The following is a 12,860-nucleotide window of genomic DNA, read 5'->3' on the forward strand; positions in this document are numbered from 1 at the left end:
TGGCATTCCTCCTTGTTGTATCCGATCACCCACGAGGGTGGGCTCTGTTATTCAGCCAATAAAAACCTATAGTTACTTTCTTAACTCGTCGCTTTTCATTGGATGAATTGATAGGTATATCAGCCTGCAGGCATCTGTAAGACTGCTATAGTTCTTTTAAGATCCAGGTTAGGGGTCCTGAGGGAAGTCATTTTGTTTTCTGCTGATGTTGTGATGATGCATTAAGTAAATCAGACTTTATACCAAATAAACCAGTTACTTGTTGAACTCTGTTGTCCTTCAATTTAAAATATACAAAATAATACACTATTGGTGATGTAGCGTCGTGTGTGTACAGGTCATGCTTCCATCACATGGAGCAACAGCAAAAATGTACTCACCCTGTTGCAATCGTGCTGATCGACCACAGTTCGACACAGAGATGAATGCCCTTTATTTCTCTGCATAGAACAATGCCACGTTTACCGTCGGATGTGTGGAAGCATTTTACCCCAGGCATTAAAGATGGAAAGACTGTGTACATGTGCAAACACTGTAGAAAGCCATATGTAAAGAATGCCACAAAGATGCAGCAGCATTTATCCAAATGCAACAACTTCACTCAAAGCTCACAGCAGTCAGCCCAGAGTTCCTCTGCTTCCATTCAAGAAGATGATGGTTCTCATTCAGCATCAGGCTCCTTATCATCAGCAACTCCTGGCCCACTTGGAAGGTTCTTTGATACAATGGATAACCATAGCCAGAAGAATGCAGATGAGTGCCTTGCTCGAGCTGTATATGCAACAGGCTCACCCCTCATGCTCACAGCCAATGTGTACTGGAAGAGATTTTTCAATGTTATTCGCCCTGCATACTGTCCTCCCACCAGACATGCTTTGTCTACTTATTTGCTGGAGGCTGAGTATAACAGAGTCCAAGGAAAGCTCAAAGAAACGATAGCGATGGCAGACTGTGGTGCAGTTATCTCAGATGGGTGGTCAAATGTACGAGGGGAGGGCATCATAAACGACATCGTCTCCACTCCTCTCCCAGTGTTCTTCAACAGCACAGACACGAAGGACAACAGACACACAGGCACATACATTGCTGATGAGCTGAAAGCGGTCATCAATGATCTTGGATCACAAAAGGTCTTTGCAGTAGTTACTGACAATGCTGCGAATATGAAGGCTGCTTGGGCTCAAGTGGAGGAGGCCTACCCTCATATTACGTCTATTGGGTGCGCAGCTCATGGGCTTAACCTGCTCCTCAAGGACATCATGGGTTTGAGAACCATGGAAGCACTGTACAAGAGAGCCAAGCAAGTTGTTAAGTATGTCAGGGGAAAACAGGTAGTTGCAGCAACCTACAACTCCAGGCAAATGACAAAGAACAAGAACACCACACTGAAGCTGCCCAACAACACTAGATGGGGTGGTGTTGTCATAATGGACAACAGCCTTCTGGAGGGTAAGGAGTCGCTGCAAGAAATGGCAATATCCCAGTCTGGGGATATGGAAACCACCATCAAGAAAATACTGCTGGATGATGTGTTTTGGGAGAGAGTGGTTAGCAGCCTTAAACTACTCTCACCAGTAGCATCTGCAATTGCTCAGATTGAAGGAGATGACGCTGTCTTGTCAGATGTTCTCAGGCTTTTTACTGATTTAAAAGAACAAATCAGCATTGCCCTACCCACATCCCTGCTGCTCAAAGCAGAGGAGAAGGCAATTGTTCAATTCATACAGACGCGTCAAGAATTTTGTGTCAAGCCGATTCATGCTGCAGCATACATGCTGGACCCAAAGCATGTTGGGAGACCAATACTTTCTGGAGAACAGATCAACAGCGCTTACAGTGTGATTTCTACCCTCTCACACCATCTCAATCTGGATGTGGGCAAAGTTCTGGGAAGTCTGGCAAAGTTCTCTACCAAGCAAGGTCTTTGGAATGGGGATGGGATATGGGAATCATGCAAGCATATCAGTGCACATACCTGGTGGAAGGGACTTTGTGCATCTGAGGCCCTGTCACCTATTGCATCGGTGATACTCCAAATCCCACCTTCATCAGCGGTCTCTGAACGAAACTGGTCACTTTTTGGGAATACGCATACAAAGGTGCGCAACAGGCTGACTAACAAGAGAGTGGAGAAACTGGTGGCTATCCGGGCGAACCTACAACTTATTGAGCCAGATACAGAAGTGTCCACCACACAGCTAGACACTGACACAGAGGAGGAAATGGACACGTCAGAGCCAGAGTCAGAGAATCAGGAGGAGCAATGAGGAGTAGAAGACTCAGAAGACTCATGAGTAGAAGACTCAAAGGGACAAAATAAGGACAAATTACAGGCTAAATAATCTGACGCTCTTTTAATTTTATTTTAGATGGGGGTTCAATAAAGTTCAAAATTATAACCTAAATAAAGTTTTGAAAGCCTGTTTTTATTTGTATGGAACAGTATGTCTATTTTGACGACAAAGATAATATAAGGGTCAGAGACAAAAACCATCAGTGTGCAAAAAAACTCAAAATTCCTGAAAATTCCCATGGAAAGTTTCCTCTTTTAAAAATTCCCAGAATTTTGCAACCCTACCCCTTAGTAACTGTAATGATCAATAACATGTCATTCTATATTGGACACTAGGTGGAGCCGTAGATCTGTGTAGAGCTATATATAGCTGTATGTATATAAGACTACACTACCCAGCTGTATGTATATTAAGACTACATTACCCATGAGGCACTAGGCTACCCACAAGGCAGCAGTCAAGATGGATGCCTCTACAGATACTGTACCTAGTCCATGTGCTCAATAAAGTAGCTAGCAAAAGCTAGCTGTGTTCATAATAAGAATGTCTATTTATTAATGAACATAAGATGTTACCAGGATGGTGAAGATCTGCTGAAAATTGTGAAAAGCGACATGGAGAATTTGAAGCCACCAGAGCGTTTGAAACTCACAGGAAATATCGACTACAATTGGCAGACTCTTAAACAACAATTCGAACTCTATATTGCAGCCAACGGATTCGGTACGAAGCCAGACGCAAGGAAGATAGCGTTGCTGCTTACGGTTGCAGGCCCACAGGCGATAGAGGTATTTAATACATTTGTATTTAATCCAGAGAACAGAGAAAAATTAGAAGATGTGCTAAAAAAATTTGATGCACATTGCTCTCCCAAAAAGAATGAGACCTATGAAAGATACATGTTCTGTTCAAGGACACAGCAGCAAAATGAGACTTTTGATAGCTTTATAACTGATCTGAAACTGAAAGCACAGACATGTAATTTCTCTGAGCTGAAATCATCCATGATTCGTGACCAGATTGTGTTTGGTATTCATGATAAAAAAGTCAGGGAACGTCTGTTGAGAGAAAGCGAACTAAATTTGGAAAATGCAGTGAAAATATGCCAAGCCAGCAAGCTAGCTCGAAAGCACGCGAAGACTTTCAGTGAAATCAATAATGATGCAATTGTAATGAGTGATAATGCTGCTGTCGGTGCTGTGTCCTACAAGGGGAAGAAACGTGGGCAGAACAGAAATGAAAAGCAATCGGAGGATGACATTTTTAATTGTAAACACTGTGGTTACAAACACCAGTTAAGACAATGCCCAGCGTTTGGAAAAATGTGCACAAAGTGTAATGGAAGGAATCACTTTGCCAAACAATGCTTTTCAAAAGTAAAAACTAAGAAAGGGCAACGAGTTAATGTAATTGAGGACACTGATTTAAGTGAGACATTTTTTGTATGAATGGTGTCATGTGACGATATCAAAAAGGATACAGAAAATGTGCAGCCCTCAGAAATGGACAATGCTGAACATAAAGTTAATGCAGTAAAAGTGGACAAATGGATGATCCCACTGCAGGTAAATGGAGCATTAGTTACCTTGAAACTAGACACTGGGGCAAAAGCAAACTTAATCAGTATGAGTGACATTAACAATATGAAAGAAAAGCCCAAAATACAGAAAAAGTCAGTACTGCTGAAGGACTATAATGGACAGAAAATAGATAGCTTAGGTGTATGCAGACTTAAGGTGACAGTGATGCGCTATCAATTACTCATAAAAGACTGAGAGTTAGAAGAGTAACTAAAGGCTTTTATTAACAACAGAATGGAGGTCTGCCTCGAGTGGTCGACCGGTCCAGGATACCAAGGGCTGGGGAGCAGTCACCTTTATACTAGGACCTGTGGGAGGAGTCAGCCGAGGCATGTCCAGGCATGTACACAGTGGAATACAAACAGGAATACAAACAGTGGTTTACCACAGACAGTCAAAGACAAAGTGCATCATCTCATGTTTTCTGTTGTGGCTGAAAGACTTGATTCACTACTGGGTGACAAAGCTTGTGAGGACTTAGAACTGGTCAAGAGAGTCTACCATATAAACTGTGCCATAAGCAGACCAGATGACTCGGTGGATTCTGTAGTGAATAATTTCCAGGATGTGTTCAAAGGATTTGGAGTTCTACCATTCACTTACAAGATCCAGCAAAAGGAGGATGCTCAGCCAGTGGTACATGCTCCACGAAGAGTTCCAGCACCCCTGCATGACCGGCTCAAGAATGAACTGGACAGAATGACCACACTAGGAGTCATCAGGAAAGTCGAAGAGCCAACAGACTGGGTTAACTCCATGGTATGTGTAAAGAAAAAGAACAATGATCTAAGAATATGCATGGATCCAAAGGACTTAAATGCAAACATAAAACGTGAACACTACCAGATTCCCAAGCGAGAAGAAATCACCAGTGAAATGTCAGGTGCCAGATACTTTACAAAGCTCGATGCCTCACAAGGATTTTGGCAACTAAAACTGGATGAAGAGAGCACCAAATACTGTACCTTCAACACACCATTTGGCAGGTATTGTTTCCTCAGAATGCCTTTCGGGATAATATCTGCATCTGAAATCTTTCATAGAGCGATGGAACACATAATTGAAGGTCTGGAAGGAGTTCGGGTCTATGTTGATGACATCATCATCTGGGGCTCCACACTGAAAGAACACAATGAGAGACTGACTAAAGTGCTACAGAGCATACGCCGGAATGGACTGAAGCTCAACAAAGCCAAGTGTCAGTTTGGCGTCCAGGAAGTCACTTTCCTAGGAGATAATCTATCTGGTAAAGGAATAGAGCCAGATATGGAAAAAGTAAACGCCATACTCAAAATGCCCCGACCCACTGACAAAAAAGGAGTGCTACGCATCATGGGGATGATAAACTTCATTGGAAAGTTCATTCCTAACTTGTCAGCCAAGACAGCCTGTCTGCGAGACTTGCTACATAAAACAAATGAGTTCGCATGGACAGAAAGAGATGAACAAGAGTGGATAAACCTCAAGACAGTGCTGACAACCACACCTGTACTCACCTTCTTTGACCCAACAAAGAGAATCAAAGTGTCAACGGATGCATCAAAAGATGGCCTAGGTGTGGTCTTGCTACAAGCAGAGGGTGAAGATTGGAAGCCTGTTGCCTATGCCTCCAGGTCTATGACTGATACTGAGTGTCGATACACCCAGATTGAAAAGGAATGTCTAGGCTTGGTAGTTGGACTAGAGAAGTTTCATGGCTACATATATGGACTTCCCACCTTCACAGTTGAGACAGACCACAGCCCTCTGGTTGCCATCATAAAAAAAAACCTGAATGAGATGTCTCCAAGGATTCAACGACTCACGATGAAGCTGCAAAGATATGACTTTGAACTGATCTACACACCAGGCAAATACATAGTGTTAGCAGATGCACTATCCCGAGCACCCACAATGAGTCATGTGAGCTCTACTGAAGAAGACGTGGATGTTCATGTGAGTATGGTCACTGCTGCGCTGCCCGTGTCAGACACAAAATCAAAGCAAATAGCAGAAGAAACAGTAAAAGATACAATATTACAAACAGTAATAGAGAACATTCATCATGGTTGGCCAAAAGGTTCCTGTCCAAAATATTTTCACATAAGGTCAGAATTGAGTGTCGCAAGTGGACTATTACTAAAACAGAACAGAATAGTCATTCCACAGGCTCTACGTCAAGACATGCTCAAAAGGATTCATGAGGGACACCTCAGAATTGAAAAATGCAAAAGGAGGGCAAGAGACACTGTTTATTGGCCTGGCATAAATAAGGACATTGAGAACATGATAGGCAAATGTGAGACATGTCAGAAACACCAAAACAAACAAGCAAAGGAACCAATGATAGTAGCTGACATACCAACAGCACCATGGCAAAAGGTTGGTATGGACCTTTTTCATTTAAATGGTAAAGACCCGGGTTCACATCCGGCCTCGGGTGACTGTCTGTGTGGAGTTTGCACATTCTCCCCGTGTTTGCGTGGGTTTCCTCCGGGTGCTCCGGTTTCCTCCCACAGTCCAAAGATGTGCGGGTTAGGTTGATTGGCCATGATAAAAATTGACCTTTAGTGTTAGGGGGGATTAAATACGTGGGGTTACGGGGATAGGGCTTGGGTGGGATGGCTGTCGGTGTAGGGACTGGGTGCTAGGGTTTGGATGATCAGCCATGATCGCGTTGAATGGCGGAGCAGGCTCGAAGGGCCGAATGGCCTACTCCTGCTCCTATCTTCTATGTTTCTATGTTTCTATGTTAATAGTGATTGACTACTATTCTAACTATCCTGAGATGGCGCTGCTCACAAGCACCACAGCAAGCAGTGTCATAATGCATGTGAAATCCATCTTCGCCAGACATGGAATTCCCAGGATTGACGTTAGCGACAATGGTCCGTGCTTCAACTGTAAGGAGTGGCAACAGTTTGCAGCACATTATGACTTTCAGCACATCACATCCAGCCCTTTGTATGCTCAGTCAATTGGTAAGGCAGAGAAAGGTGTTTAAGTTCTCAAGCAGCTACTGAAGAAAGCGACAGAAAGCAAATCTGATCCTTATCTCGCCCTGCTGAGCTACCGAGCCTCACCTTTAGACTGTGGTTCTTCACCTGCTGAACTACTAATGGATCGCAAGTTGCGCACCACGCTAACCTGCTGTGCAAAAGAACAGCAAAGTGAGGAACTGAGACAGAGACTTCAACTGTTAAAGCTGAAACAGAAATCATACTATGACAAGTCATCCAAAACTCTAAAACCATTGACAAGGGATGATGTTGTCAGGATTGAGGATCCAGATGCATGGAACAGGAAAGCTACAGTTAGAACTGAGGAAGGACAGATTCTCAGGAGGAACCGCCGTTCCCTCCTAAAAACACAAGAGACTATTCAAGACCAGATTGATGACAATGCTGCAACTGCATCTTGTCATTCACCGCCAGAACAATCTCATGAAGACACATCAGACTTACCCGTGTTGAGAAGATCCACATGTGAAGTAAAAAAGCCTGATAGTCTTAATCTTTGAGTACAATGTAAAGCTTTGAAAATGTGTTGACTGTTTTGAAAATGTTTATGTTTATAGAGCACTAACAAAAGTGTTACTGATATTATCTTTATTGTTTTCTTGAAAGTTGATTGATATTGATTTTGTTAAACCTCAAAGAAAGGGGGATGTAATGATCAATAACATGTCATTCTATAGTGGACACTAGGTGGAGCCGTAGAGCTGTGTAGAGCTGTATATAGCTGTATGTATATAAGACTACACTACCCAGCTGTATGTATATTAAGACTACATTACCCATGAGGCACTAGGCTACCCACAAGGCAGCAGTCAAGATGGATGCCTCTACAGATACTGTACCAGTCCACATGTGCTCAATAAAGTGTCTAGCAAAAGCTAGCTGTGTTCATAATAAGAATGTCTATTTATTAATGAACATAAGAGGGACCAGCTCCTGAGTTACAGCTCCGAGCTCAGTCTGCCAGTGAAGATATGGTTTTAGGAAACGATTGTGACGTTTCCAAGACTCAGGGCTGTGTGAAGTAGATGGAAAGTGAGGGATTAAGATCATCAAAAGCTTGTGTGCCTCTCCAGCCTTCGTGGAAACCCTTTTTGGAGGTCTTAAGTGGAAAAGTACTGGACATCTGTTGTCGGCTTGAAGACCACTCTGTGGATGCCAGAGGAATATAATTTTCAAAGCACTACACTATCTCTCAAGTCAAAAAGGATATAAGCCTCCTGGAATTTGGGTTGCTAATGGCGATGCAGGTGTTCTTTAGACATGCAGCCACCTCTCTGGGCAAGGGCCATTTATCTAAGTTCCCCCCCCCCCTCCCCCAAGGAGCAGAAGCTCCCTTTTACCATTTCAGGCTTTTGGTAAATCCGATATTAAAGCTGACTTGCTTCGCAGTGGCTGAGACGGATCGATTCTTGGAGAACCCGAGACTGTAGCAAAAAAAAAAAAACGGTTGTGTGGTTGTGTTTGCTGTTCTGCTGAATTGTCCCCTCCATTGATTCGTTTGCCTGATTCTGGAGGCCAAACTATGAGAGGCAGCTGCGCTCTGGCCTGCACTTGAACTCAGTGTTAACGGAGCTGGGTTGCCCATAAACAAACCCAATCACAACAGGGACTGACGCCGAGCTTATTTTTACTGATCCCTTCTTTGCCCTTTAATGGCAGTTGGCAGTCGCCCGCTGGAGTCTGCAGGCTTCAGATTCCTTCGCAGTGCTGGCTCTTCATGCTGCAGCAGGTTTCTGCAGGAGGTTTCAAGTGTTCTGCTGAGGTATGTGGTGGGCTACCTTCGCCAAGAGGAAGAGAGCGATTACCCAAGGCAAGATGAGTACGAGCTTTTTAATGTCCACACATCTCTCCGAAGGTTTTTGTCTTGAAAGATTATTTCCTAATCTATATCTGTGCAATGACATGCCCTGCGGTACTCAGCAGCCTTACGGTGAACCTATCTTCTGTATCCGTACCAGTCAGTACCGCCGAAATGGTGTCTGACTGGAGGCGGGTGAAAGGACAGCACTCGTGATTTCATTGCAAAAGGATGCCAATCCTTGAGAAGATTTCAGTGTTGAATTTTTATATATATATTTTAGGAAGATCTGAATTTAAACTCCAGCTTGTGAAAAGGGCTGGCAATATCAGCAGGACAGTCCTTTAATGCATTTGCATGACATTCCTCTGTCCTGGCTGCGTATTTTAAAGGAGTGACCGACACGAGCAGGGTGAGTGTTTGGCCCTCACCACCTGCAATAGTTTCTGGGCTCCTGCGCCTTTAATTGTAGTTGGAGGTGGTGGAGTTGCTCCGATTGTAACATGGGTGAATTCGCACTCGCTCTCGCTCTCTCACTCATTCGCTCTCTCTCACTCATTCGCTCTCTCTCATTCATTCGCGCTCTCTCACTCATTCGCTCTCTCTCACTCATTCGCTCTCTCACTCACTCATTCGCTCTCTCTCACTCACTCATTCGCTCTCTCACTCATTCGCTCTCTCACTCACTCATTCGCTCTCTCTCACTCATTCGCTCTCTCTCACTCATTCGCTCTCTCTCACTCATTCGCTCTCTCACTCATTCGCTCTCTCACTCACTCATTCGCTCTCTCTCACTCATTCGCGCTCTCTCTCACATTCACACTCTCACTCATTCGCTCTCTCACTCATTCGCTCTCTCACTCATTCGCTCACTCTCTCTCACTCATTCGCTCTCTCACTCATTCGCTCTCTCTCACTCATTCGCTCTCTCTCTCACTCATTCGCTCTCTCTCACTCATTCGCTCTCTCACTCATTCTCTCTCTCTCTCACTCATTCGCTCTCTCTCACTCATTCGCTCTCTCTCTCTCACTCATTCGCTCTCTCTCTCACTCATTCGCTCTCTCACTCATTCGCTCTCTCACTCATTCGCTCTCTCTCACTCATTCGCTCTCTCACTCATTCGCTCTCTCTCTCACTCATTCGCTCTCTCTCTCTCACTCATTCGCTCTCTCTCACTCATTCGCTCTCTCACTCATTCGCTCTCTCTCACTCATTCGCTCTCTCTCTCACTCATTCGCTCTCTCTCTCTCACTCATTCGCTCTCTCTTACTCATTCGCTCTCTCTCTCTCACTCATTCGCTCTCTCTCTCTCACTCATTCGCTCTCTCTCCCTCACTCATTCGCTCTCTCTCTCTCACTCATGTTCCCTTCTCCTATTAAAGCAAGTGTTGCTGCATGGGGAATCTTTGAGATAGCCTCCAGTCCTCGAACAGCCAGGAATAGCCAACTTGGAAAAACCCCTCTCAAACTTCCCCTTCTTATGTCAGCTGTGGCTCAGTAGCAGCGCTCTCGCCTCTGAGTCAGCAGGTTGTGAGTTCAAGTCCCACTCCAGAGACTTGAGCACATAATCCAGGCTGACACTCCAGTGCAGTGCTGAGCTGTTAGAGGTGCCGTCTTTTGGATGAGACATTAAACCGAGGCCCCGTTTGCTCTCTCGGGTGAAAGATCCCACGGAACCATCGTAAGAAGAGCAGGGGAGTTTTCTCCAGTGTCCTGGCCAAGGTTTATCCCTCAACCCGCATCACGTGAATCCAGCAACACAAACTCCTCTTCCTCAGCCCGATTGGCTCTGAACCCAGCTTTGGCAACCCTAATACAATTTAAACTGAGATCCACTAACTGGGCACAGCCTGGGTATTGAACCTGGGACCTTCTAGTCCATATGACTCAGCTGCTCACTCCCCCAACCACCTTTGCCAGTGCAAGAGTCTCCCACTTTTTTGCCTTCAATTCTTATCTTGGAGCTGGTCCCTCCTGTAGTTAGGGTAGCTGTGGTTATTTTTAGCTGGTTCCTCCTGTAGTTGGGGTTGCTATGTTGAAGTGACTGCAGCTTTCTTTACACTGGCCTCCCAGTGCAGGCTGTGCAGCTGTTCTGCCACTTGCTCGGCAGCGGTGAGGAGTGCAGGGTTGGCGTTCCAGCCCAAAGGGTATCGACCTGCCTGAGATATCTGTGGTCAGGGGACACCTGTCACTCACCGAGGGGGCCTGCCCATCAGGGAGCAGGGCAGGGTGCGACGGGACAGTACGAACTCCCAACAGCTGTTTCTGTGCTGGGGCAGGGCTGTTGACCCAAGGTCGTGGGGCTGCTTTGACGAGCGGTGTTATTTGAGGTTAACTGCTGGGATCTGTTTGGGACACTGGCTCAAGTTCTCCCTTTTGCGAGCAGTGAATCATCGTTGCCAGTTGTACGGCCAGCTGGCTCGTGAGCTTTGTGTAAACCACAAGCTGTCGCCTGCAATGTGCTGACGGCGTTCAGTTCACTGAATAGACTCAGAAGGGGGAGGAGGGGAATACATTTTCAAAATGATCAAAAACTATGACACAAAAGTTAGCGTCAGGTCTGCGGATTTTTTTGTTGGCCAGTAGAAGTAGGAAGAACCTGCATTTCTAGAGCGCCTTTCAGGACCTCAGGACTTCCCAAAGCACTTTATTTGAAGTGTAGTCACTGTTGTAATGTTAAAATGCAGCAGCCAATTTGTGCACAGCAAGCTCCCATGAACAGCAATGAGTTAATGATCAGATGAACTGTCTTTAGTGATGTTGGTTGAGGGATAAATGTTGGCTAGGACATCGGAGACAATTCATCCGCTCTTCTTCAAAGTAGGAATCTTTTACGTCCGCCTAAAAGGGTAGACTGGACCTCAGTTTAACGTCTCATCTAAAAGACAGCACTGGAGTGTCAGCCTGGATTTTGTGCTCAAGTCCCTGGAGTGGGATTCTGTTGGGGAGGTTTTAGGGCAGCATCCTGGACCAGCGTGCTAGGAAATCTCCATTTTGGAGCTGTTAGATTGCTAGTGTCAGTTGTGGCTCAGTGGATAGCGCTCTCACCTCTGACGTCAAAAGGTCCCTGGAGTAGGACTTGAACCCATGACCTTTTGACATCAGAGGTGAGAGCGCTATCCACTGAGCCACAACTGACACTAGCAATCTAACAGCTCCAAAATGGAGATTTCCTAGCATGCTGGTCCAGGATGCTGCCCTAAAACCTCCCCAACAGAGTCTGGAGTTTTTTTAAAAGAAAGTTGTCACACACTGAGAGGGACTCCACGGAGAGACGGTATGTGTCACAGGTTCACATTCGCCACGCTGAGTACTGGGTATTGACAGAAATGATTTGGCACAATCTATACATCAAAAGCCAGGGTTCATAGAATGATACATAAGAACATAAGAAATTGAAGCAGGAGTAGGCCACTTGGCTCTTCGAGCCTGCTCCGCCATTCAATGTGATCACGGCTGATCTTCTACCTCAACTCCACCTTCCCGCCCTATCCCCATATCCCTTGGTTCCCATAGTGCCCAAAAGTCTATCGATCTCTGCCTTGAATATGCTCAACGTCTGAACATCCGCAGCCCTCTGGGATAGAGAATTCCAAAGATACAGCACAGAAGGAGGCCATTCGGCCCTTCATGACTGCCAGCTCTTTGAAAGGGCTATCCAATTGGTCCCACGCCCCCGCTCTTTCCCCATAGCCCTGCAAATTTTTCCTTTTCAAGTATTTATCCAATTCCCTTTGGAAAGTTATTATTGAATCTGATTCCAGATCATAACAACTCGCGGTGTAAAAAAAAGTTCTCATCTCCCATCCGGTTCTTTTGCCAATTATCTTAAATCTGTGTCCTCTGGTTACCAACCCCCCTGCCAATGGAAATAGTTTTTCCATATCTACTCTATCAAAACCCCTCATAATTGCTACATTGGCCCGGAATTTGTGGTCAGCGGCGAAGCAAAGGCCTTCACCACTGGCCCCGAAGTAAACTTCGCAGAAAGATCTCGCGATCGTGTGCCGAGAATTTCAGGTTTTCCGATGCTAGTTGAAATCAACGGAAGTTAATGGGGATCCCCTAGTGCGAGCTGCTGTTGCGTCAAACAAGCTGTCTAAGCAACCAATCAAAATGCAGAATTCTCACAGATCGTGAACCAGGAAGTGGGTAAGATAGTAAAATTCTAACTTTTTAAAAATGTTA

The 12,860-nt window shown here is 45.1% G+C and overlaps 1 protein-coding gene across 6 annotated transcripts in view; it reads left to right on the forward strand.

Moving 5' to 3' along the window:
• map7d1a (MAP7 domain containing 1a) overlaps positions 1–12,860 on the forward strand; it is a 478,390-nt gene that overhangs the window by 346,063 nt on the left and 119,467 nt on the right. Inside the window, exon 1 of one of the 6 annotated variants that reach the window (XM_085962372.1) lies at positions 8,674–8,692. The exons of the other annotated variants lie outside the window; for them this stretch is intronic. Coding sequence (XP_085818498.1) covers positions 8,689–8,692 — 4 coding nt within the window. The 5' untranslated portion in view covers positions 8,674–8,688. Of the gene's footprint in view, positions 1–8,673; positions 8,693–12,860 lie in introns of those variants that run through there. 6 annotated transcript variants of the gene reach the window in all.

Source organism: Somniosus microcephalus, chromosome 20, assembly GCF_052327205.1.
Source record: "Somniosus microcephalus isolate GS21.2 chromosome 20, FLI_Smic_1.0, whole genome shotgun sequence".
Taxonomy (NCBI): domain Eukaryota; kingdom Metazoa; phylum Chordata; class Chondrichthyes; order Squaliformes; family Somniosidae; genus Somniosus; species Somniosus microcephalus.